We start from the raw sequence: 27,786 nt of genomic DNA on the forward strand, positions 1-27,786 counted from the left end.
CAATGTGTGTGTGTGTGTGTGTGTCTGTGTGTTTTTCATATATATCCACACTATATACACACTCACATAAATGATCTATTGTTCTGCCAAACTGGGCAGGCTTTGACAATGAGTTTTTGTAGTCCTATTGCTTCCTCATAAAAGTCATAACATCCCTCTAGTGTAACGGATGAGGCCTGCCTTAGCCGCATTATCCTAATCCAAATTACAACGTGGCTGGAATATAAAACCTGCCCAATGGCAGACTGCTGCAGCGCTCTGTGGGCACCCAAACATTTACACTGATACGAGTCGCTGTTCCAGATTCAAACCTGCCCAACTATTATCCCCCCCAGCCCCCACGACACACACATGCTAAAATTGGTGGTGTGCAATTTCAGCTCTTGTGTCAGCCTGTCATGGCGTATTTATTCATTTCACCGACGCCCGAAACACGAGGACACAGGCTGCGAGAGATGACTTCATTAGCTCATTACTTCGAATGGCAACTAAATAAACAGTGGGGGTTTGGGATGTCTGCATGCAAATCCCCTGGGAAATAAAGCGCACATACATGCTGTCGACAGTTAAGTAATGTGCTAAGCGTGATCCTCCCCATGCAGATTCTTACTGTCTCAAGTCATACAAGGACACGACAGGAATCTCCTGAGGAAGGATGTGATCTTGGCACTGTTTCAGAACACATGCATTCCATTGTGGATCAGGATTGTTCTCGTGGTTTTCAAAACCAGTAATTAGACAAGTCCCCAAAAAGTAGCCGTGCTATTACAGATCAATGAGAAAATGGGAATAAAATATGTGGGCAAATAAAAAAAGAGAGAAGGGACTATGAGAAATGAACGGCAAAAGAAGTGAGTCATATCTTTATCATTCTTTTCAATGAATGCTTAAGTTTTCAAGGCATTTAACAAAAAGTTAGAAAAACTAAGTTGTCAAAAGGGCTCATCTTTCCAACCCTAGCCAGTGCCTCCATGTCTATGCATTAGGCTGAAGCGTTACAGTTACACTGTATTCACCACACGAACAGCTGCCAATGCACAGCTGAATCACAGCTATTGGACTGTTTGCTATTGTCCTTGGCAACATGAAGTAGCAGAAACGTGGCATGTAAATGTCAGCGCTGATCTATGACAATGCCCAGTCATCTCTGTTCATCTGACGCTCCTCGTAACTGTCACTAGGGTACACCATCATAAAAAAAACAAGCAACCGCTTGCCGGCCTGTGCTGTGCACCAGGTTGCCATTGCCCTGTAAACAACCATTGTGATTTTTACTACCTTGTAGTGCAACCTTTAACAGCCCATGAAGTCCACAGCTGTTGAAAAGAGATAAAAATGGAGATAAAAGTCTTACAGCTTGATATAAAGTTGGCATAGTGTAATGGCAGTTTTGAGAGAGATCTGTCATATTCAAATAAACAGGGGGACTGGAACATGGCACCTCTCTGAAGATACTAATGGCGCTCATCGCTCCTGTTTTATGAGCGTTCTGCCTCTGCTTCTGTAAGGAGTGTAAATGAGGCTCCAGATTATGATTCACAGAGGTGAAATAAACTGCCCTTTTTCTTTGGAAGACAAAAAGAAAAAACACAAGATGGCGGAGGTAAAAAAAAAAGACAAAGTGATTACGTGTAAAGATTGAGAGGAAGAGAGGAAATCAATGAGGCAGCACAAAACCCAGGATTTGTTTATAACATCACAGACCATTAACTCAGGAGAACAGTTACAGCCCTGTGCATTTGGGGGAGTCTAAGGAGTCTGGTGCGTGTTTGTACGTGTGTGTGTGTGTGTGTGTGTGTGTGTGTGTGTGTGTACATGTGTGTGTGTGTGTGTGTGTTGGGGGGGGGGGTGGGGGGTGGGGCGTGCTAATTAGAACCAGAGATAATTAAAAGTATATATCTTTCTCAATGACATCATGCTGCACTAGATCATATTTGGCCGGGGGGCTGCTCTTCAGTCTCGTGCCCAGGATTTAATACTGCGTGAGCGAGCGCAGAGCGCAGAGTGCAGTGGAGCGTCGGAGAGGGAGATGAGAGAGGGGGAAGCCCTGGAAAAAGGAGGGCAGATGCTGCGTGGTGTGGCGGAGCTGGGGTCTGGGGCCTGGAGCCCGGGGGCCAGGGCCGGTGAGTGGGCAGGGAAAGAGAGCAGACAGGCTGGAACGCCCAAAAGGCTCCATTCACATCACACCCAAACAAAACACACACACAGCCCCCAGAATCCCTTCAGACACTTTACACTGCACTGTTAACAGTTCACTTCGTGAAGTAAATACTTCGTGAAGTATTTAACTGTACATTTGTACAGTGCAACACAGTGCACCATATGCATTCTCAAGTCTCATATGCAAGTTTTTATTTTCTACTCCCATATATGACAAAAGTTGTGTGGGAAATTATACAATGATGGACTGACAATTATTTCTCCTTAAAGTGCTGTATCCCCCTAAATATTTAATCACTGCTTCAGATATTCGAGATAATTCAGATATTCAGTTTAGACTTTCTTAGTGTCATTTCCGAGTACTTTCATAGATTTATTGTTTCTTTTTTTACAGCTTCAATCCCACACCTTTTTTATATGCTCTGTTTTTACTCGTATCTGGAGTAAATCCAGCTTTACTCTGCTGAAGCGAACACCTAAGCCATAGTAAATATTTCTACTGACGGGTGAAACAGTGTATTGGCCCAGTGTACATACCACTACACACACCGCGCTGGCCCATGACAAAGACTAGCCTTTCTGCAGCCTGCAACGTGCGCAGCTCCACCAAGATGCAATTCATCACCACTCAACAAACACCCAGCCTTGATAATCTAGTCAGACAGTGTTAAAATATGAAGGCCGACGTCCCACCCACGGTCAGGTATGCTGTGCACAGTCACTGGCAGCAGGAGTGGCATGTAGCAGGGTGTAAATATGGGGTCACGACTGCAGGAGGATGGTATGAGAGGGCTGGGGTGGGGGTCATGACTGCAGACCCCCCCCCCACTCTACCCCTCTCAATGTGTGGGCCAGGTGTTAGTACTCTGCTGGAGGTGGGGCGACACCCCACCCCACTGCCCTACAACCCCATCCAGGGGCTCTGTTTAAAGTCTCACCCCCTGCCCCTCTCTGAGGCACTGAAAAAGGGGGATCCTTCTCCCCGTCTGATAAATGACCTTGGTCACTTGCTGTGTCGGGACAGACTTCTACTCTCTCTCTCTGTCCTCTTCCCCTCTCTCTCTCTCTTGGTCTCTCCCTCCCTCTCTCCCTCTTTTATTGCCCTCCCTTGATGTTAAACAGGATGTCTCCATGGATACAGTTGTAAACAGATGATAACAAGCCCTCGGCCCTTTAAAGCTCATATGAGTGGTGGAGTTTACAGGACGGGTGCAGTGCAGGACCAGTGCAGCAGCAGCAGCAACAGCAGCAGCCCAGGGCAGTCTGCAGAGGTAAGAGCTGCGGGACTTTACTCTCCTTGCTGTGCATGTGTGAGTGTGTGTATGTGTGTGTGAGTGAGTGTGTCCAGGGGTAGCTGCTGCTTCTCGCTGCCTCCTCTCTCGCTGTCACCCACCGAGGTTAAGACTGCACAGACGCATGCATGCACTCCAGGGCTGGAGATGAACGACTGCTTCCAGCGTGAGCCATCGGATTTGTGTCAGCATCAATAATTCATTGCTATGCTGTCGGAGCTGTACGCCATCACTCAAGGCTTTTTGCACTCAACAAAAAGCAGAGTGGTTTTTGGAGTGCAGTGTCCTGGAGCTTGTCTTAGTGTGATTTTATGGCATTCTATGTGTGCTGGTATGCTGTAACGCCACTGATCAGACAAAATGAATTGCGTGCTGCCAAGAATTATTTGCGATTGACATTACGATTCGAACAAATTTGAACAAATTTGGAAAAATATTAATGTTAACTACTGATTTGTCTACTGATTTGCTTGTTACATCATACTAGGTATCTTTATTGTCAGTATCTCACTTTAAATACTTTAGATATATTAAATATCAGGTTGCTGTGAGGACACTTTAATACCAAAACATTTTGATTCTACCAGATGCAATTTAATCTCAATTACAAACAGCAAATGTGCAAACAGGAAGGAAATATATATATTTTTGTACTGGAACTGCTTTGCTTATCAATGCAATCACAGGTATACAGCACCACCAATACACAGTCACAGTGAAAGACGAGTTGAAGCTAACTCAGCCTGTTTTCATTTTTTTTTTTTACATAGCGTGTTTTCTATCATTGATTTTAGACTTAGGCTGATGCATGGGGAGGCTCTACAGTTCAGTAGGAGTTGGGTGAAAGAGTTGCTCTAAAAGAGGGTGGGGATAGCACACTATCATAATGCAATGCAACACTTTTGATTCCCAAAGTTGATTATGAAATGACATCTCCTGTAATCTGTTCTTACCACACAGCTGTCCTGATGAGGACACTCCGCACGCTGGAGATACTATTCCCTTATTTGCAGCATAGCTATGAGGCAATCCCTTTAGGCACTCCAGATATGCACACTGCACACAGGGGGACATACATGTGTGATGAAACTCAATGCCTGACCAAGCCCTCTGTTGACCATGAAGCCTTATATACTGTATGTCAAGGAACAAAGTTATCCTCCTTTAACTAACATACACACACACACACACACACACAGCCTGAATTTACACTCTTGGTCGCTGTGTGTGCTTAAGTCTAAACCACTAGCAGTGCATTCAGGGGTGGAAAAAAACAATGGGATTTTGGTTTAGTGTCTGGTGCTCCACAATCGGCCTTGCCAAACCAACCCCAGCCCAGCCCAGCAGTGTGTGCTTCCAGACTAGGAGCCCCTCTGCTGGATATCCCAAACTAACAGCCCAGGGGAGCTGAGCTCCATTATGTTACATTACAGCATGGGTTCTCTTAGACAGTGGAACTGATTAGATTTAATTTACTAAATTCATTCGGTACGGATGTTTGACAAACTCAAGCAAAACAGTCTCTTTCTCTCTCTCTCTCTCTGTAGCTTTCCCACAGCCTTAGTTTTCTTCAGTTTTCCTGGATTAGCTTTTAAGATATTTCTTTTGTGTGTGTGTGTGTGTGTGTGTGTGTGTGTGTGTGTGTGTGTGTGTGTGCTATCCATAGCAAACCAATGTGCTCCTGCAGCTCCTGAGGACTTAATCTCTAAAATACACACAATGCCACGACTGGAGTGCCCAGGCGCACAGAGTCAGGATCCACGGGATTAAAAAGTGAAAGCCTGTGGAGCGCCCGGTCCATGGCAGAGGCGTGAAGAGAGGAGGAGGCTGGCTGGCGCTCACAATGTGCTCTTTATTCTGCCGCTGCCTGTGTTTGGGCACTATGGGCAGCCGGAGCTGGTCTGGGCAGAGCTGGTCTGGGCAGGGCTGGGCTGGGCTGGGCTGGGCACTGCTGTGAGGCCATCAGATCTCATCCACATGGCAGGAGAGTCACTCACTCCTACAGAGACTTTACAAAACACTGCCATTTTCAGAGAGCAAACAGGCCGCGCAGTGTCAGTCTGTTTTCCTCCTGTCATTAATTTCTACTGATAAGGCTATGATAAGATAATGGCAGTGCAAATGTGTGGTAATTAGTTAATTTAGTGATAGGGCTTATCAAGAAATCTGTTTTTTCATCTCTCTCTCTCTCTCTCTTTCTAGCTTACGTACATACAATCTAATAAAAACGTACACACTCACAACATTTAAAGAATGTCCAGTGTATAGTGAGTGTGAAAGAGAGCGAGCGAGAGAGAGAGAGAAAAAGAGAGAGTGCAGATGGACGTGGGTGGACCTCCCACCAGAACTGAGTCCGGTCCAAGCCCACCCACTGCCACAACACCTCCTCATCACCTCTCTGTGGAGCCCCACTCTGCCAAGTAGCTGAGCTCCATGCTCAAATATTCGACAACAGAAACCCCTGTGAACTTCACTGGGACAATCAAACCATCAGCAGACGACACTTACAAGCTTGCACTTGACAGTAAAAAAGAGCTGCTGGTTTTCGCCACTCAAAGTGACAGCTGACACTCACTCTGTGGATGTGTGTGTGTGTGTTTGTGTGTGTGTGTGTGTGTGTGTGGGTGTGTGTGAGGACAGTTGTTTGAGTAGCAGGCACGGCCCAGGGCTGACAGAGGCCTGTGAGGGCATTCCTGGCTGCAGGTTGCCATGGCAACGTGGTCTGGTTGGGATTGCATCACCACCACACCACGTGTGTAAGCAAAAGTACGGCACTTGAACAAAAAAAACAAAAAAACAGGGTGAGGTCATGTCTCACACAGGACTACAGTACACACACACACACACACACACACACACACACACACACACACACACACACACACACACACGCACACACTTTACACCACACCACTTTACTATGGGAACGAGAGGAAGGCAACAAGCAAGAGTAAGAGAGAGAAGGAGACTGCTCAGGGCAGTGCAATTTTCACATGAGTCTGCCGGGCCCTGCCCTTTCATTACACAGCGCCTCCCCTCTGATGAATAAACAGCCCTCACGCTCTGCGCTCGGCGTGATTAAGAGGCTGTTTGACACCACACTGCCCCCTAATCAGAGCCTCGAGGAGGAGGAGCGCTTCTCATCCAGATGATGTGTTACTGTTGGCAGCTGCCTCTGGACTTCCATTCACCTTGTGTGTAAAATGTGCCTATTAGATGATTGCTTAAAGCAGCGTGTGTGTGTGTGTGTGTGCGTGTGTGTGTGTGTGTGTGTGTGTGTGTGTGTGAAAGAGTGATATCATCTTATTACTAGCATGATGAAAAATCTCTCCTGGATGGTAGGGAGGTGGTGAATTATTGAAAGTATAAACACCCATTCACATGGCATCACTCAGTCTAGGGTTTCGCTTGAGTCAACGATTTCACACCAGACACCACTGACAGACGCCGACATGGGATCTGAGCTAGCATTAGCGTTAGCATTGTTTTCTAGCTATCCCGTCAGCTTACTCATTTGCTGGCACACTTCTAACACTACTCCAATGCTTTCCAGTGGTGGTGATTGATGTGATAACTCGGTCTGAGTTGCCTCCTGACCTTGTGCTCAACTGTTTGTTTGTTTGTTTGTTTGTTTGTCAGGGTTTTGCAGGATGGCTGAGAGCACAGACATGGAGCAGCTTCTGACCTCCTTCAAGAAGTTTGCCATCCACGGAGACACCAAAGCCACCGGCAAGGAGCTGAACGGCAAAAACTGGGCCAAGCTCTGCAAAGACTGCAAGGTCATTGACGGCAAGAACGTCACCAACGTGGATGTAGACATCGTCTTCTCAAAAGTCAAGTGAGTTCCTCCCTTTCGTCTGTACATTTAATTACATGTTTTTGTTTTATTTAGGATGATATAAAAAAAACAAGAAAACTGATAAAAAAAAAAAAGTTGTGAGTTGGCATGAATAAAGACAGCCATGTCATTTATGGGGAAGGGTATACTTTTGTGACGGCTTATTTTGCTTCTCCACATTGGTAGAGCAAAGACGTCAAGAGTCATCACTTACGAAGAGTTCCAGAAGGCTCTGGAAGAGTTGGCACCCAAGCGGTTCAAAGGAAAAAGCAAAGAAGAGGCTCTGAAGGCCATGTACCAGCTGATAGAAGGAAAGGAGCCCACCAATGCTGGAGTTACGGTGAGATGTGCAAAGTTACATCTACAATACTTAATGAAATGCATCACTATTGTACTTGCCATGTTGGTCTGACAAAAGAGAACAGACTTCAAAAGAATAATAGTGGGGGCTAGATAGATAGATTAGATCAGATAGATACTGTATTCATCCCAAAGGACATTTAGTGAAATTTGCTGTTGTTATCTGATCATGCCTGTAAATAGACCTTGACGTCCAAAGATGTAATACAGTTATACGTAACAACATTAGCCTCTTGTTGCTCACATAAAACAAATCCTAACCTAATAACACTAATGTTGACCACCTGAGAAAACTTAACATTGGCAACCATTTATACTGGATCTATAAAAAAAGTAATGACACCTGAATGTGCTACTGTTGCACTCCATAACACGCATCCAGACAGACGTGTAGCCCTGTAATTGGTGTCAATCACCGTGGCTGCTTAGAGCCATGAGAGTGTGTATAAGACACTTCGGATAAGAAGGATAGAGAGGTCGGGGACGATGTGCGCTCAACGCGGTGGTGAGAGGCAGAGAGGTGCCGGATCGCAAGGGAAGATAATTGAGGCGACTGCTCTCCAATTTGCTACCTCATCCAAACCACCTCAGTGCTTTGGCGAGGCTCACTTCCACAGCAATTCATTACGGGTGACATCATCGGTAATGACACGCCAGGCCTGATTTATGTGGCGGCTCGCGGTTATTGTGACAGCTGAAAACCCTGAAGGCTATGTTCGAACTTGACACAACGATTCTGAAGCTGCAATATGTCAGAGGTTAAGAGTTTGAGGTCTTTCACGGTGGGGATGCCAAAGTGAGATTTTGCATCAGGGGTTCAGTAAATGCCTTGCATCAGGAAACAATCTCCGTAGCCTATGAACTCTTAATATTTATGTACAGGAGGACACAATAATGTTAAGTTCTTTCTTAAGAGCTGAAATATACAGGGTCTTTGCTGACACAGGACCTTTTCTATCTGTCAGAATTTTCTAGCAGAATCTAGAATCTTTTGCTATTCTTCAGATACAGAAGCGTAATTTAAAGACACTAGAGGGCAGTGAATATCTAGATCAGCACTTTTGTGCCCAAGTGAACCAACACACCAATATAATACGGTGAGTGTAGCGGAACACCTGTTCTGCCATCTGAACAGCCGAGTTCAGGAGCAGGTCATCTCTCTGTCTCTTTCTGGGCTCTGTTCGCACAGCTCTCATCTGCTCCTCACCCACAACAACAGTCTGTGCTGGCAGATGGTGTTTCAGGAGTACTGACAGATTTACATACTGCAAGAATAGAGATGGTGGCAAGACAAGAATGGCCATGCTTGATGATTGTGCAAAAGATCATAGAGTGTTGCAAAAGATGACACTCATTAGAGACGACCTATAAACCATGGCAAATTAGTTTCTAAGTCAATAAACAGGGAAAACCGCACATATATTCATAATGTCTTTCACACATCAATCCAAATAATTACAGAGTAGGTTACATAAATCTCATAAACACATTGGCACAAATGGTGCAAAATAAATGCCCCAGCAGTGATGTATTATTCATCACTTACTGATTTACTATTTTCAAATTTTTCAGAAAGTGGCCAAAACTGGAGCAGTTGACAGACTGACAGACACCACCAAGTACACAGGCTCTCACAAGGAGCGCTTTGACGACACCGGTAAGGGCAAAGGCAAGGCAGGCCGGGAGGAGTTGGTGGACAACACAGGCTACGTTGGCGCCTACAAGGAAGCTGGAACCTACGACGACAAGACCAAGGCCAAGTAGGCCTGACGATCAGCCAATCGATCGAGGCAGAGATCAAAGGAAGGAAGGAAGCAGAAGAAAAGGTCGGAACTCATTCTTCAGCATTTAGGTCTGGACCAAAACAGCCGAACTTTGACCCCGTAAGATGTCCGCCAAGCTGACCAATGGGGATATGATCCCCTGACCAACTGGGATGTGGTGATTGTCAAATCTTTGAATCTTGAGATGTTCTACAGCTGCAAAGTGTTGTCTAACTAGGAAGTATTGTACCAGTATTCTAAAAGGGTGGGGAAGCACAAGGAAGCCTAGAGTTCAACAGGAGAATAAGTTGAAATTGGGTGATTCCACTTAAAATCTCAACCAAATTGATTTAAAATGAACCCATATTTTGCAGCTTGAAATGTGCACACTGTGTCTATGAATGAAAAATGTGTAGATAACCCCCCTAAATATATCTGTGCAGCAAAGGTTCATCAGGAATGCAATTAAGAAACAAACAAATGATATGACCCATAGCAGTTTTTTTTTGTCTGAATAACAAGACATTATATGCTATTTACTTGATGAATGCGACAAATAAGATCAATTCTCCACAAACCAGGCAAGCGCAATGACTGCACTTCAGTCTTACAGCTTTGTTTATACTTTCAAACTTGCTTTTTATTCCACAAATATAATATAATAGCTAACACAGCATGTTTTCCCTCAGAATATTTGTGTATGCTCAATGTGTTATAAATTTGACTTCTGTTTTTTTCCCTGACATTTACTTGTGCTCTGGAGAAGTTGTAACTGGAAAACAAATGCATTCAAAGTGAAGATCTATCAAAAAGTTTTTTTTTTTTTCACTTTTGTTGTGTGTTAATAATTCTGGCCAGGTTTACAGTCCATGTTGTATGACAGATAATAAAGTTGGTTGTTGCATATAAAAGACTGAGTGTTACAGTTTTCACTATAAAATGAGATTTCTTCTTCCGACCTGTTTCACTGTTCACATTTAATAACAGATGATAGCAAATGTAGCATGGAAAACAATGTTCACAGGAAAGAAATTCCTGTGTGCCAACCAAAGGTCATCATTTAACAAATCAAATTTCAACTGAGAATTTTTTATTTTGTACTGCACAACAAATGACTGAAGAATGCTTAAATCCTCACAAAGAGTGAAGCACTGACATCATGCGAAATCTAATAAGGATAAAAAAAAATAACAGTGATTCAGAAATTTACAGCCTACCATAATCGCTTCTAAGTAAATTAGAAAATAACCACAGTCGAAAGTTGAGGGGGTTGGGGGTTGTAACAAGCTAGGAATTTCTCCAAATTAGACTTCTGCCCACTTTTCACTGTCTGTTCTGCTGTTTTAGTCAGTTTGACATTCAGCGGGCAGTACTGTGCCCTTGTTGTATTTCATTCCTCGTTGCTTGGCTGTTGTGTACCAGGACAACCGTCCACTCACCAGTTGCAGTACACTTTGTCAGTCAGTTATGACCCTCTCGAGTGGACAAGCCTCAATAAATGTAGGAAGTCAGAGAAACAGCCTATAATCTCAGGTTACAGTCACAAACCTGCCTGAGTGCTCCCGCGCGAGGAAGCATTTGGACACAGAAATAACACATCTGCCATGGTCCGCCCTGTAGGGAAGGGCTTCAGTGTTCTGCCAGTTCCACTCAGCCACAAGGAGGGAATTGTGACTTGAGGATGGACGAGACACTCTCCACTGCCCACTAGCAGGGTTTAATGTTCCACAATAACATCAAGCTGGGTGGGCATTGGTGTGTGAGTCTCTGTGTGTGTGTGTGTGTGTGTGTATGAGAGAAAGAGAGAGAGTGTGTGTGTGACCAATCTTGCTACCAGCGGCATGCGCTGCCTCTCTCCCAGCCCGAGTGGAGCAGCAGACCTCGGTCGCTCCGCAGCAGCAGCCCCAGCAAAACTGCAGGGGGAGAGGAACAGGAAGCTGACGCGGGTCCCTTGTCGTCATGGCAGCCCAAGCCGTACACAAAATAACACTTCGGCACCTGGCTCCAGCCGTCCTCCTCTCCCTCCACTGTTTGTAACCAAACACACGCACTTCATGGCAACGCTTGTTTGGGACATCTCCTTGGAAGCCTCTAATCAAAAACATATCTAGTGCAACCGGGCGATCCGTTTTCAAGCCCAACCTTTGTTGCCTGCCGTCGCGGGTTGATGAATAGCATCGCAGACGAGTCAAACGTGCTCTGCTCGTCGGGGGCGAGTCGTCTCTGCTCCGCAGGCTGTTGCGGCAGCAGTGGCGGCGATAAACGCAGCCTGATTAATTACCTGCTAACTCGGCCCCGCGGCGGGCCAGGCTGTGCCAGACCCGGGCGCCTCTGTTGACATAAGCGGCTGCACATGTCGGCTGAAGACAGCCCGGGGCGGTTCTATCTCTAAGCCGACAGAACTAGAACTTTTCACTCGGGCCAGGAAGCCGGGGTGGCAGCGGCAGCAGTTCACTCGACGGATGCCGATGAGGGCTCAGTCATGGGGAGGGTTCCAAGTCTAAGTTTGTCTGAGAGTCCCCCTTGGGCGAGGCTTGTGATAAGGGGCTGGAGAGGTCAAATGGACCGAATACTAATCCACCAATGGCTGCCTCTGGATGCCTCGGAAAAGTGCATGGTCTTTTAGGAACAGGGATACATTTTGGTCCACTAATATACGCATTTTTCTATTTTTTTTAAATGGTAAGAGTTAATTGTGTAATCATTGTGGTCGGGTGTCAGTTCAAATTGCACTCAAATCAGCCCAATCACACATGCACATGAACATGATGTCAGCTGTTTAATCAGAAATAAACTTGTTTCATTTTCTTTCATCTATATTTGTTGGTTTAGTTTTACGTAACAAACGCGTTCCAGAAAATTAACGACTGTTTCTATTATGCAAAAGCCAATAAAGAACAAACATTTTTGAGCACTTTTAAAACAAAATGCTCTAAAAGCCCTCTAAACAACTCAAGAAAAACATTATTTTATTAGGTCTGCCATTTTGTTAATGCAACACTGTTCTCTGTTTAATTTAAAAGAAAATTAAACAGCTGTGTCAAATAAGGTCATGTTAAAGAAATTTTCCATTTAGATGGTAACAGCAGTACACAAATGCTGAATAGACATAAGATAACATGAGTGCCAAAATATAAAAAGAGAAGTGAGAACAGGCGCAAACATGTTGCTAAGTGTTCCAATGAAATCAATGTTTCTTCACCAGAAGTGAACAAGTAATAGATGGCAGAAGGCAATATGTGGTGCAATCCCATAACATTTCACAACTCACAACAACGTTATTAAAACAGACACGGACACACACACACACACACAAACTCACACTGTCCCACACACATGCACTCTCCTAATCTCTCCACAAACACACAATGATTTCTTAGCAACCTTGGGCATGCCCAGTGTTGACTGAGCAGAACCTTATCATGGTGGAGCTGACTAACCTACTCAGTCAGAGCCATGCCTGACTCCTGAATAATCCTCCCTGGAGAACAGGTGTTTGCTCTCCAAACACGCACAGCTCGGCAAAAATAACAGGCACCTGCAGTGAGAGTTTTTTTTTAATCTTGTGTGGAAGAGGGGCAAGAGCAGGCCATCTGTGGAGGAACAGTGAGGCTTACTTTTGACGTATGAGCATCCACCCAAACTCTGACTAGGCCTTGTGTTTGCTCTCTAAACATGACGCGTGCCCTGCGAGCCAAAGAAGAGCAGTACGCCTAATATACACACATGCCAATCTGCAGGGAGCAAGCTCGGAATGTGCTCTCTGACAAAAGTGGGATTTGCATGAGTAATATGCCATGCTGATTTTGACATAATCAGTATTACTACACTGTCATTCATAGGTTTGTGTTGCATTGCAAAGGTCACTCTGTGTACTCGCTAAGGGCATTAAACTATTCCAATTGACTGTATCCATGGCTATTCAATCGGAATAGGAACGGAATACACCACCTCTTTCATTCCGATTAAAATTCTGATCAGATTAGCAGTTTTATTCCGATTCTAATTGGAATAAAAGCATCCATGTAAACCTACCTACAGAGCTAATATGCAACCATATAACCATGCTTGATAATATGTGCTATTCAATTTCTGAGATATTAATGTACCTGTTGAATATTTATTGAATGTTGAATATGTATGACTAAAATGCTACACTTTCACACGTTTTCTTTGAAAAGCAAATACTGGTAAATGCTAACAAATGAAATCATGGATTCGGCTTTAAATGGCTTTACCTGCTAAACTGTTCCTCATTAGATCTGTCAAGACTCCACACCCTCACCTACACCGATGTTTGGCTCCTCGCCGCCGTACCCATGGCTACCAACAATGCTTGCAGCAAAGCAAGGAAGCAAAGCTTGTTTTTCACAGTGTGGGTTTTGGGACCAGACGAGGGCCTTTCTGCCTTAAGTTGTTTAATAATGGCATGCAGTTTTCTTTTTTTTTTTTTTGAAATGGGCAAGTTGTTGTCAAGGACTGCAGACTGAGTATGCGGGAGGCGCTGTGCTCTGAATGAGAGGCAGTGGTGCGGAGAAGAGAGAAAAGATCTTCAGACAGACACTGAGAGGTGAGATGCTGTGATAATGGAAGTTGAAAAGGACAAGGAAGTCAGGGAGATCATTATGTTCAAGTGAGCAAGACAGTCAGTCGGGCACAGAAACTGTGTTTGATCGTCTTTTATATGAAAAACAGGACAAAGCAATGCAAACAGACAGACAAAGTATGACCTTCAAGGGACACCAATCCATTGAAATGCAAGTTATGGTGGCAAAGTAACACTGCCATTGTTTTTAAGCTTGGAAAAGTCCGTGTACACTTAGAGAGGGAGATTGATACTAACCCCAACTGATCCTGTTATTTTAGAGTTCAAATATAACACAGCACAATGGCAGAGGGAGAATTCAAAACAGAGAAACATTTACCTAACAAAACAGCTAGCTCCACACAGGTATGACACTTATTCTTTCTTTCTGTCTCACACACGAACACACACACACACACACAAACAAAGACATATGCATGTAAGCACACACACCTTAGCTTGCTACACACACAAATGCATGCTACTGCCTTGCTACTCTCAATCATACTAAAAAGGCTGCTACTTGCTGCACATACATTTACACAAATATACCTACTACATTTCAGGACTCTCTACAGGACTCCTCAAAAGTCTTTAAGGCTGCAAGCTTTACAGAAGGTAAGGGCCTTGTTTGGCTCTAAGATTTTGGTAAGTGTGTCTAGCTTAGATTTCGAGAGGGTTACACTCTAGTCTTGCTGTGTTTCAGAATACAAACCACTTTCCAGAGCCACACACTTGTCGTCACTGCTCACGACTCTTTCTCCCAAGTGCCCGAAAGAAAAACGGAGGGTGACTTTTCTCGAGGACTACAAAAACATCAAGACTTCACACAAAGATTTGTGTATAGATAGCACCAGTCAAGTGAAGGAGGATACATGCTCAAAGAAACAGGCCATTTTGACAAGACCCTCTCCAGAAAGATCAGACAAGTTACTTCAGGGTCATGATCTTAGTGAGCAAACACAGCCTAAATGCCAGAGCCCTAACAAGTGGTCATTCACGTCAGACGCTGCTCCGCACACACTCAATAGCATAGCACACTTCCAGACAGAGATGGAGGCCAGCATCAATAGACTACTTCAACTTACCACCGGTAAGCAAGCAGAGGATCAACAAGGCAACAAGGATGAGAGGATCAACAAGGCAACAGCCATGCGTTTGGATTAACTCCCATTTAATCTATTTATTTAAGTGATAGAGTGTACAGATTTGCACAATGTATGATTGTGTCTTGTTCAATGAGGTGGTAACATACCGTATTGGTATTAGTAGTATTAGTAGTAGTGTTGTGCTTTGAGCTTCCACATGTGGCAAAATTAGCAACTCTAGATTTAGCCACAAGGGGGCATAATTACAGAGGGAGGAAGGGGTTTCATTGACCTGATCTGTCCAGAGAGCATGAATTCCAAGAGGTTTTTACCATTCCATTACAATAATTTGTCATGTGCCCATTCTTCCTGCAGATCTGGAAATAGCAACTATTGTTCCAGATAGATCTGCAATTGCCTATCATGCCTGTGGTGAGTCTCAGCTGTGGAATGCCTTTCAGCCAAATCTCACTGAAGACAGACCTCTAGAGGTGGAAGGCTATAACAGCGCACTAAAGCCAAAGCAGTGTGTGGAAGATAAAACTATCAACTTAATGGCTCCACCAGCATCTGTCTCTCCCTTAGGCCTGAAGAAAACACAGCAGCCCACTTCTCCCTTAGACCACAACAGACAGATCGTTACATCACAACCAATGACTAACAGTCAAGAGGAAACCACTGAAACCAGCAAGGTCTATCTTATCAGCTGACTCAAGTGCAGAGGACAGATCACCAACAGTGTTACTGGAGGGTGCACATGGTTTCAGGGAAATTTCTAATCATTAAAATTTAGCTAATTGCACATTAATTGAGATTTACATAAACATATTAAAGACCCAGTTGTTTTAATGCATTTCATGTTATTTCATATTAATGTATTCAAAACTTGTTTATGTCAAAATTAGTATTATTAGATTGTAGACTTTTTTTAGATTATTAAGACCCCTCAGAAACCATGATTCAGGGAGAGCTCTAATCATTAAAATGGGGAATATGCATTTGCAACTTGAGAATGGGCATTTGCAAAACATTAGTATACTAAATACTAAACCTGTCTAAGCTTTGATCAAATTTGACTTTGCTTTGTTTCATTATATTTTGATGGACAGCATCAAACACATGCATGGGAGTATTCCCCTAGAACATTGTTTCTTAACTGGTGGGTCAGGACCCAAAAGTGGGTCGCAGAGCTTGTGGGTTGAAAAAAAATGCCATTTTAAGTGTTACTTTATCAGATCTAATATCAGGCCTTTATTTTCATAGATTTTATTCATATATCAGTTGTTGCCATGGACATAGACAATGTTAATGTGACAGGTCATGATAGACATCAGTTTAGTGGTATACGCAAGTAGGCTACGACCGCAATATTTGAAGTAGGACATGGATTAATTTAAGTTGAGTACAAAATGGGACTGAAACCCCAGTGTGTGGTGTGCAGTGAATTGCTGGCACATGAGAGCATGAAACTATCAAAACAAAAATGCTACATGGAAACTAAGCACCCCTGTCAAAAGCAAACCTGAGTACTTTGAAAGGTGACATCAGGAGTTGAAGACCTCACAAATGTAATGCCAAACATCAGCATGTTCCAAACAAGTAGGCCCACAGGCATTTCACATGTCTTACCATGTAGCTCACCATATCCGTTGGCTTGAAAGCTAAAAAATATATATATATGGGTCGCGACTAAATGAACATGGCATGGGAAATTGTGGGTCCCAAAGCCAGACCAGTTAAGAACCACTGGTTTAGACCATTAAACATTGGTAGGAAAATTTTGTTTCCACATTCAGGAAATATCAAAACTCACCTGGCAGTTGTTGACCGTAGGCCTGTCGTTACTCAGGTGTCTGGATTGTCGGGGGGTGGCAGCAGCTCTCTGTGTGGTAGTCCTCCACTCCCTCCCCACATCTCTGAGCTGTCTGCCGTACTGAGAGGCCTACTGGATCTCGTCGACAGGCACTGGAGTGGCAACTTCTCCCTTCATCTCAACCCCAACTTTCTAGGTGAGGGCTGCATGCATACTGGTCTTCTCACCTGCAGACATAATGTAGCATGTGACAATGTTATACTTTATATAACAACTTTAGCAAATCAAGTATTTTGTACTGATACACTACCAGTGGCAATGAGGACATAATTGACACCATAATGCCGTTTGATGCACACAAGTCAAATATTATTATCGTTGTTATTACCATATTATCATCTCTTATAAAGAACAAGCCTACAGTATCCTCTCCAAACTGAAGTCATCCTCCCATAAAGAGATAGAGGAGAAAAGGGATGTAGGTGGTAATGAAAGTGTAACAATACATGAGAAAAGAGAAAAGAGTCACGATTGCACTGAAGTTGGTCATCTGCAGGGGACATTGACCCAGAAATCACAACTGGTCTGTATGGTTATTAAAGTTTTACATTCATATTCGCATGAAGTACTGAGGTGAATCCTTAATTATTTTGTTACAATTTATTACCCAGACATGTCTTCAGAAACAGCTTGTCACAGCCCTGATGGACAACATCAAGTTAAAGAATGAGATACATAAGTTGAGAGAAGACAACTCCTCCTGGAATAACAGTGAGTTTTCAAAACATTCTCATTCTAAAGGCAGATTCTGCACAAATCCGGGGCTGACTTTTTAATAGTTGACAGACAATGGCAGAGTTGTTTGCAACTGCAAGGGAAAGTGCTGGAGGCTGAAGAGAAACATTTGAAGGAGTTAAAAGACTCAATGGACATCCTACAAGCAACTCACAGGTGGGTCTGGTCCAGCAGTGATGGAGACAGAACCATAGACATAATATAGAGAACTTTGTTAATTTACGAGGGTAGTGGTGGGAATGTTTTCATTGCGAAGTTACAAAATTATGTTTCTCCTTAAAATACATAAAATGTCTGAATTAGCAAATGTCAGAATATCTTCCACAGGTCTCTACAGCGCCTATCTCTGACAAGAACTGGAAGACAAGCCATGAAGCCACCGCCTGATGATGGGGACTGCCTGCCTACAGACGCTTATGATGAGACTATATAAAATAAAGTGAATAGGCATTGCTAGTGTTTTGTGGTTATTGAGAATCACAACAAACTATTTGCTTACCTTGATTGCGAAGGAATATTAGCACTACATCTCACAGCTTTCTCGGTATAGAAATGCTCAGAAATCGGATGACACTGTTAAACGGACGGCACGCGACACCAGTTCGATCTATGGCACGTTCCATACTGAAACGGCTTTTTATAATGATGAAAGAGAAAAGTGGCATCTTATATTTTTAATGTTATATATATGATTAGACTAACTAAACAACATATATTTACCATTACTAAGTCTTAAATAGGTTGTGCATTTATACGTCTATTTTGATGTGCGATCAAGTGATTTTTCCTTTTCTGCGTCGGCAAGCATGACTAGCTAACAGCTAGTTTAGCTGCTAGGGAACTTTGCTTGAATAGCTAACATGGCTAATGTTAACGTAACTGTTACATTAGCTAAATATTTTCAATGAAATAATTTATCTTTCATCGCTCAACTTACTCCGATTAACATTACTCTTTCAGTGGGTTGAGATTGAATTTAGCTGCGGCAGAGACCACACCTTTGTCATCATGGCAGAGGAAGACACCAAAACTTGCATCTTCAATGTTGGTGGATGTTTGTACTCCATTCCGATAAGCCGACTCTCCTGTTTTCAAGAGTCGTTGTTACTGAAAGAATCTGTCTTCAATGATCATGCAAGATTATTCCTAGACAGGGATGGCTTCACCTTCAGACACCTACATTATTATATACACACTGGTAAACTTGCGTCCTCTTGCATATCTGAGATCAATATTTTATATGAGCTGTCATCAACCTTACGTCTTACATCATTGCAACAGGTGAGTGATAACTTTATATAAAAAAGAGATAACTTTATCATACTGTTAGCTAACAGTCTACCTTCACGGCTTGTGTCAGTGGTCCTGTAGAGCCTTCAGTTAACACAAAAGAAGCAAACATTTAAAGTGAGTAAACAATATATTTCTTTCTTCGAAGGCGTTGGAAAACCGTCAGTCAGGCAAGCATTTCCTACGTGCACGTCCAGTTGACCTACAGGTCACAGAAAGAGCTGCTATGTATTACTGGAAAACAAGACTTTGTAATCCTAAACAACCTGAATCTGTGGCCAGCCCGGTTTTCACAGGTAAGCAATGCCCTCTGCTGTTTGCAACCAGACATACATGAAATAACATCACCTGGTCCTGTACCAGATCAGTCAATCCAAGAAATGTGTCAGTCCCACATTAAATAAATTAAATAAAATCATGCATATAATAGAGAAAGCTTGAAATATCCTATTAGCCATTCCATATAGCCTACCATATAAATTAACAAATAGGTAAAGATCTGTTATTTCTCCATATTTGTTCCATTTATATTTGTTACATCAACTACAGAACTTATTTTTCTGAAATTATTGAACTTAAATTAATGTCTAAATACCTTAATCATTAGTTACCTTTATGGACTCTTAGTTACTGTAATCATCTCTTGACTTCATATTAATCTGTATGCATTTTTGTAATTTCCATCAGTGCATGATGCCATACCTCTGGGACTGGTGGGGAAGCCTCTGGTGGACAATGATGAGGAGGTGATGTACTGCTTCATTCCACTGGAGCAGCTTCGATTACATCCCAACTTGGTGACACAGGACAACCTGTTGTGGCTGTGTGATGATATAGCTATCATTGAATGTGGGAGCCGTCTCTTCAGGTTCATAGGCAAGTTCCCTCACTTTAACGGTAGCCTTCTCTGCCCACTGTGCCTATTTTATGTCATCTTTGACTGAAACAGTAGGCTACCACTACCAGATTGACTTATTTGTCACACAATGTCTATATTGTAAATGTTCTTTTGAAAACCTACTTGCCATGTGTCAGTGCATATAGCTCTCAGAAGTGGACTTACATGGATAGCTGTAGAATATTTCAGCACATTTAATTATATTTTCATTTTCTGGCTATCAAAACAAATACTGTGAGTCTATGACACTGACAGGAATGAACACAGGAGTATTTACACATTCTATATGATCCATACTGTAGTTGTGTAGAGTTATATTTTTATCCTTTTCTAAATGTTTTTTGTCCATTTCTGCTCAATACAACTTATCCATCAGTCTCAAGATAGGCATTCCATTCATATGCCTTGTCAGTGGTGATGATAGATCAACAAAGTGAGTGCTAGCAGCTGGTAGTGGCTGATATAAGAAAGACCTGGGTTTGTTTTGCTTCATTACAGCTAATTTCCTGCATACGGGAAAGATCTTACTGCCAGAGCATTTCGGTGATTACGAGCTGCTGAGCAGCGAGGCAAAAATGGTTGGCATGACAGAGTTCGTGGAAGCACTGCAGGAACAATGTGGTGAGACGCGTTTCACAGAATTCATTAAGACCACAGGTCTTTTAGTTGAGAAGTAGGGGTTACTTGTTCCCTTTCAGAGTTCAGAGTGTCCCTGGACATTACATTTAATAGGAGCTTGATTTAATTTAGTACTTGATGTTTATCTCCAGTACTCCAGCTGCTGTGACATTTAATAACATCTATTATCTCCCCTCAGAGATAAATAGTGACTCTTCGTCCATACTTCTGGATTCACCCCAAATATCAGACTCGGAATCTGTTGCTCAGCCTTTATATATCATGACCTTTGACCTGTTAGTGAAGTACCCTGATTCTTCGCTGGGTCAGCTTCACATAGACAGCAATCTTGAGGGGAGCAGACTGTACGTAACAGGCTCTGGAGTTCTTTTCCAACACGTGCAGTAAGGCTACTTCACAGATAAAATATTTCTGAGATGCAGATACAATGAAAGGGGCACTCCTTCCTCATGACGTTTGGTGTTGTTTTAGGGATTGGCTGGGAACATGCTGTCTGCCTCTGACAGAGGAGGCCTCTCAGCTGTCTGGCTTATGCGAGTACCTGGAAGGGCAGGATGGGGCCTACCAGGCTTTCAAGGAGGCCTTGTTCCAGTTTCTGCACAAGAGGAAAACCTCAAAAAGTGAGACATTGCACAAAGTTAAACCAAGAGTCTTGTTAAAAAATGGTTTTCCTTGCCTGTAACACTGGGATGGTGTTTTTTCCCGGGACTGTTTTATAGGTGTATTTACTGCAAAGCCATGGTCTGCTTCAGTGGCGGCATGCACGGTTTATAAAATTGTAAAAGTTTACGTTGGAACACACTGGTACGCCACTTATTTGCAGACTCTCTTGAAGGTACGTGAAATGTTACAGTGTTTTTTGCTTTAACAATGTCTTTTAATCTGCCTCTTATGCTTTAAAACTGCTTATTTGTTATGACAAATAAATCACAAGGAACATTTGTGTGAGTTAGTGGTTTGGTTCTCCATTTGACTACAATGTATGAAACATGTCTGGCTCCGGTCTACTCAATTCTGTTCCTCCCCTCAGTATCCAGAGCTGCTGTCTAACTCTAGTAAGGTCAACTGGATCTGCTTTGGTCAGAGTCTGCATGTAAAAGGTGACGGGCAAATATTCCGTCACATCTTAAACTTCCTCAGATCTGGTCGTCTGTTACTTCCAGCTGACTTCAGGTAAAGGCCCATATTTAAGGCAATCCTGTAGAGTAAATATCCATCCCTATGTCAAACACTGTCATCAGAGTTATGTCTGTGCTGATCTTTTCCAGAGAGTGGCCTTTGCTCTGCCAGGAGGTTGAAGCCTTCCAGATCCCAGCCCTCACTGGAGCTTTGGAGGACTGCTCAGACTACAGGTGATGGACTAATCATGTTAACCTCTGGTGAATGTCACTCAATCATGTTAACCTCTGGTGAATGTTAACTCTGGTGAATGTGACCATCACTCAAAATCAGAAGGACCCAAGGACTTATCTCCAGTCATTGGTGTCTCTGTACAGAAAATAATAATATTAATAATAACCTACGCAAATATATACAGTATCATATATATATATATATATATATATATATATATATATATATATATATATATATCAGTACATAATCAATGTTATGTCTATTTTGTTTGTGTTGAATTGTATTTTTGTGTAGACATTCTTAGGTAGTGAAAGCAGTCCACAGAAGTAGTGCAAGCTATAATATGATACATTTTGGGCCCTATTTTCCACCTGGCGCATGGCGGAAAACTTTTTTTTTTCTTGGCGCAACGTTTAAATTCTTATTTTGAATGTCTCTTTTTTTGAGCAACGCGCCAAAGGGTGTGGCAACTAACGACCTGAGGAGGGATCTGGTGCGTTGTCTAAAAATCGCTATCTTACACTACCTAAAACGCATTACGCCACTGACCAAGAGATACCTGGTCAGAAGTTCATGGCGAGTTGTTTATATGTTATATTAAGAGCGCATTATCAACAGTGATATGGGCGGGTGCACAACGCACCATGCTTCTCTCATCCACAAACGCACACCGGCGCATATCCATGCAAAACATTACAAATTACACGATTACAATGGGAAACAGAATTAGAATAAAGATATTACGAAATACATCTCACAATGAGTAGTTACAGTATTCACCATCATTTGCCAATTGATAATGACGGAGAGGCAAATATGAAGCACAGCTGAAGACACACTGTAACGAGATGTAAGCAACTCCTCTGCAGGATAAACGTTTTTTATTCAGTCATTCGAACATTATTATACATAGTGTGTTGCTTTTTCCAAGGCAATGTTTTCAATGGTAACCCACTGTCAGTCAATAGTGAAAGTAATTAACTGACGCCACGGTGAAGTTAGTTTCACTTTTCCAATGAGTTCAAATAATAGACGAGTGCAAATGTGTGTAGGCTATACTATACTAGGTTTTAGTAAAGCATGGTTTAGTGGAATAACTGTTCCATACGGTCTCGTGTGCAAGCAGATTCCTTCAAATGCGCCACTGACTATGAAAATACCGATAAGCTGTTTAATATTGCGCTGCGCGCTGTTAAAGGGAATGACAGATGTCATTCTCATTGATTTAAATGATGTTACGCCCAAAACACACCCATGACTGAAAACCTAGGACCTAGGAAAAAAAACAAGGAACGCCTTGTTGCGGCATCCGCCCGACGTTTGATAACGAAAACACTCCAAATGTGGACTGAACATCCCACTAAATTTAAATAAGCTTTTCGCCAGTGACCATGCGTTTTAGACTGTCATGATAGGTCCCCTTGTGTCCATTCTGAAGATTTCTCCACATACATTTATATGCACTTTCTTATAAACATTTCAGTGCAAAATTAAATAGGTCTATGCAGCCCTCATCACTTAGCTCTTACTCTCAGGGCCTGGTGTAGAGGGAAGGTCCACAGCAGTGATGGGTCTTCCTCCTCGTCTTTGGCTGCATCCCTGTCTCTGGACGAAGACTGCTTTCTGGGGATATCTTCTGATGAGGTTTGTGAGGTTTGATACGAACAATATGGTAATACTTGATTTGGCAATGGTGGTGCAGCTCCTTTCATATCATTTAATACTGTCAGCAAAAATTCAACCATCAGCTCTGAGAAATGTAATGGTTTTATCGCCTGAGGGTGCATTCATCTGACTTACTGTGGGGATCCCGTGTGGAAAAACAAGAACACAGTAAACAGATGGAGATTGATAGACTGGCAAAGCATGTGTATGATCCCTTACTTTTCACAGGAGAGCATGGACTTCAGTGAACAAGACACACAGCTGCAAGAGAGCCCAGACTACTCATGCTTGCTGATGGGAGACTCGTCAAGTAGACCCAGCTCAGAGGAGCCTATTGTTGTTTCCTCACCAATTAATCACAGTCCCCCTAAAAGCAAGAACCTGGGGCAAGCCCAAGGTGTCTTACCAGGCCTTTCAGAAACTTCCAGAGAAAATCAAACCACTAACGGTGGGCCTTCTATAGCCAGCAGTAGTGCCAGCCGTGCAGCTAACGCCGCCAGTGCTACTGGCGATCTCTCGAGCTCCATCAGGAGCCTGCTCCAGAAGATCCGCGGCACCTGCCTGGAGAGCCTGCTCCAGAGACTCAGCAGCAACATCTCGGCGTCCACACAGCAGCAGCAGCACGTTGCCTCGGCGCACAGGACGGAGCAGGAGTCCATCCCCAAGGAGCGGCTGGTGCAGATACTGGAGGAGACCTTCAGAAGTCGGCCCAACCTGAAGATCAAGAGGCTGCCGGGGCCTACGAGCCCCAGCGGCTCAGGCCACACTGCTAGGTCATCCGATTCATCACTAGAAGACAGCGTATCAGCAGCAGGTCTAGGACAAGCTCACTCCACACCACATCTCACATATTATGAGTAATCTTAATCCTTAATCATATGCGTGAAACCTAACAGATTACCAGTATTTATAGAGCGGTGTAATATATTTATAGTATATAGTATTGTGGTACTGTGTTGCTGGAACAATACTACAGGTAAAGGTAGGCTATACCTGTGACTCTGTAGCTCTTTACAAATCATCTGTGGAGAAAATGATGAAAAGGAAGAGCTGGAGGAAACGTCTCTGTGACTGTGTTTGTGTTGCCACAGGAGGAGAGGGGTGGAGCTGGACGGGTCTTCCCGTGAGGGGCTGCGTGATCCAGGTGACCCACCCCCCGGTCCTGGGGAGAGGGGAGCCAGGTGGCTTCTTCACCCACAGCGTCATCTACGCGGGCACCCCTCCAGACAGCAGTGAGTAGGAACAACATGGGACACTGGCTCTGGACTCCGCACTGCGGAAACAGAACTGCCGTCCAGCTGCAGCTGCCATGATATTATACAAGACTGACAACTCCGTTTCCTCTAGCTCTGGAAAAGTCGCTCAATGAAATTCCAGTCTGTCTGCACCATGTTTAAAAGATGATAAATGAATTATGTATATCTGTCCAACCAGCTGCCCATCCGCATGTGACTGCGACTGCAATAGGAGATCCCCAGGGTGAGTCTCTTGGCTTCTGATGAAGTGCCGCTACTTATTGCATGGAAAGAACTGAAAAGTACATGAAACGAGATAGCACTGGTTGTTTTGACCAAAATCATGACTATTATGTTTCAGGGGCAGGATAACAACTCACTCCGTGACAGCTGAAGTTGTTATTTTTGGTGCAAGACAGATTTAGACCACCAGGGGGAGTGATAGGATTTTTTTCATGCCATCATCCTGTTCCCTTTAAACCTCAAGCTTTGCTCCTTTCATTATTAAAAGGTCATATATTTGAGAAAATACCACACGGACAGCTAAAACAAACTATTGAGGCCCTTCAAAAATGTGCACTGACGTTCCAGAGTATTTAGTTTTTGGCTCTGGAGCCATGGAGAAGCAAGCACACAGGCTTTTCGTATGAATTATTCATTCGACCAATTAGACTGGCCCTCTGTGTTTGATTTGTGGTTTCTCCTCCTCTGTTTGGAGAGGAGAAGAATCAAAGTCAAACTCTGGAAAGACTCTGCGGTATTTCCTACAATAGTGTGTGGTAAACAACTGAATCTTCTTACCTTCCAGATGTGGCCTTTGCCCACTTCAATCTGTCTTACGAGGAGATGGTGTACGGACGAGAGGGCCATGCTTTCCTGACGGGTATCATCCTGGACTCAAAGAGGCTTGACACAGCAAATTGCACTCAAAACTTAGCCAATCTGATCTATCTCCTCTGGGTGAGGACATTACTGATCTGTAAAGTAATAATCTGGTCATACTGTTGCGTAACATGCCAACATCCAGTTATATAATAAAACTCAGCTGGTTTTAAGATTTATGATTAATTAATAACCTGACCATTTCTGTACATTAAGATCCTTGAAGGATTAAAGCCATATACTGACTTTGTTATTGTATCTCTTCTGGTCAGTTCTTTTATAAGAGTGAGCACATAACTCAGAGGCTACACCACAGAGATCATCTTTAATACCTGCTGTTTTCTCACCACAGACAGATCAGATAAAAGACTCTTTGCAAGAGCTACTGGGCCTCATCGAAGTCAAGCTGCATAGGACCAGAGAGAAGTTACAGCAGTGGTTGAACGTAAGCTACTGCTTATTGGAGTTGTATCACTGAGAATGCCAAGAACACTGTCACACCCAACAGGTCATCTGAGACGGCTGTTTCATTCTGATCTACACAGTTCACCCTGCCGCTGGCAAGACGCTACACAGAGTGCCTGATGCAACTGGAGAGACACTGCTGCCAGATAGAAACCCTGTTTCCTTAAGACACAGCAACAAGCCCAGGCCGTCTACAGGTATGAGGTCAAAAACTCCAACTAGCATAGACAGACAGATAGAGAGTGAAAAGAACACGCCATTACAGATACAAAGCAATCCATCTTTATTAAATATGTGTGAACTTGTTAGGATTAAGAAATATGACACTTGAGTACACATTCATGCTCCAGCTATAGATGGAAATTTGATTTATTTTTTTCCTTCGTTTCTTCTTTTCTTTTTTGTCTCTCCTGTTGCAGTTAAGAATGGCACTTTAGTGATTCCCTGGTTTTGCTGGTTAATACATACATGTACAAAGTTACCACAGTTCTCTCCTAAACACTAGAATCACAAAGCACCAAGTGGTGCAACTATTTACAGACACTGTACAGATTGTTTTTGTTTTTATTTTTGTAAATGTCAGATTCCAACAAAGAAAACGAAAAGAAAGCAAGCAGTGCAATGAAAGATGGGGGGAAAAAATGAAAAGTTTATGACTCTAAAGGACAAGTTGTAACCAGGCCTCTTGTCATCACATCCCTCCTGCACAAAGAAGATAGGCTGAGTCTCTCTGGAATGAGAGGAAGATGCATTAAGCCCCTCCGACAACTACTGGCTGCACTGAACATGAGGCTGGCAGTGGATCAGGAAAGCTTTTCAACAGCGGCAAACACGACGGCCTCGTCACGGCAACAGCAACGCCGACACAGATAAGAACCCAGGGGCACTGACCACAGGTCAGTTGCGTGTGAAAGAAACAACAGACATGCATGGGATGATGACCAAGACACTGAAAACAGTCTGATGTGTCATGTTGCCTACAGAGTAGAGAGGCATATTGCTTTCATAGAACTGTTAAAGAGTAGACTAGACTCTTAACCCAAACTCAGAGAGAACCTTTTCATAATAAAGGGTGTATTTCTGCTTTGTCATTTTGCAGTCTGCAGCATAAGTGGTAAAGAACAGACAAAGGGAAAAAAAAAACAGAAAACAGTTCAGAACTGCATTGTAAACTACTACAATTATTTACAGTTACGGGTATAGTACAGTACAACACTACTCTGCCAGTACTTTTTTGAAAAGAAGATAAATACAAGAATATTTTAAAATCAACTTTCTTAAAAAAAAATAAAACAAAAAAAAAAAAGATATAAAAGCTATGAAAGCTCAAAGTGGCTTTAATAAAACAGTGCTATATCCCCAGCTCTTTCTATGAGATGAGATCAGATGACATGTGCTGGCCTCCAGAGGAACAATAAATACTTGCTTGACCCCCTCTTCCTTGAGGCTGACATTGTCTTCTTGGTGAAAACAGCTGGATACTAAACCTGGAGAAACAGGCAGGAGCAAGAGTTATACACTGTACTTGTCTTTTTCATGCTCCCAATGAAAACAAGCTCAGGCAAAAAAAAAACAACAACAGCGTGGAGAAATTGTTCCATATGGTCATGCTTGGTTGTCTAGGCAATGGGCATTAAAATGATGGAGGGAGATGGGTGATGT

General features: G+C 43.1%; 3 protein-coding genes across 5 annotated transcripts in view; 2 read left to right on the plus strand and 1 right to left on the minus strand.

Moving 5' to 3' along the window:
• Nucleotides 1-3,334: 3,334 nt before the first annotated feature.
• On the plus strand, nt 3,335-10,326 carry tppp3 (tubulin polymerization-promoting protein family member 3). The gene is made up of 4 exons (XM_076286971.1): nt 3,335-3,431; nt 7,092-7,290; nt 7,477-7,630; nt 9,223-10,326. Exons 2-4 carry the CDS (start codon nt 7,103-7,105, stop codon nt 9,412-9,414), a joined length of 534 nt encoding a protein of 177 aa, XP_076143086.1. The 5' UTR covers nt 3,335-3,431; nt 7,092-7,102; the 3' UTR covers nt 9,415-10,326.
• An 8,376-nt stretch (nt 10,327-18,702) lies between these two features.
• LOC143126079 (BTB/POZ domain-containing protein KCTD19-like) lies at nt 18,703-27,235 on the plus strand. The gene is made up of 14 exons (XM_076287997.1): nt 18,703-18,975; nt 19,133-19,280; nt 19,672-19,860; nt 20,381-20,503; nt 20,700-20,904; nt 20,993-21,158; nt 21,258-21,356; nt 21,552-21,694; nt 21,790-21,873; nt 24,073-24,356; nt 24,634-24,774; nt 25,586-25,737; nt 26,012-26,104; nt 27,224-27,235. Exons 1-14 carry the CDS (start codon nt 18,703-18,705, stop codon nt 27,233-27,235), a joined length of 2,112 nt encoding a protein of 703 aa, XP_076144112.1.
• Nucleotides 26,384-27,786, minus strand: part of plekhg4 (pleckstrin homology domain containing, family G (with RhoGef domain) member 4) — a 60,781-nt gene continuing 59,378 nt past the window's right edge. For all 3 annotated transcript variants that reach the window (XM_076286974.1, XM_076286973.1, XM_076286972.1), the window contains one exon: nt 26,384-27,611. Coding sequence is in view for 1 of the 3 variants with exons in the window: in XM_076286973.1 (XP_076143088.1) it covers nt 27,606-27,611 (6 nt within the window). In the remaining 2 variants the exon portion in view is untranslated. The remainder of the gene's footprint in view (nt 27,612-27,786) is intronic.

This window comes from Alosa pseudoharengus, unplaced genomic scaffold (assembly GCF_046254945.1).
Source record: "Alosa pseudoharengus isolate Yale_2024_CS ecotype anadromous, Long Island Sound unplaced genomic scaffold, YU_APseudo_1.1 YU_APseudo_1.1_scf_16, whole genome shotgun sequence".
Taxonomy (NCBI): Eukaryota; Metazoa; Chordata; class Actinopteri; order Clupeiformes; family Clupeidae; genus Alosa; species Alosa pseudoharengus.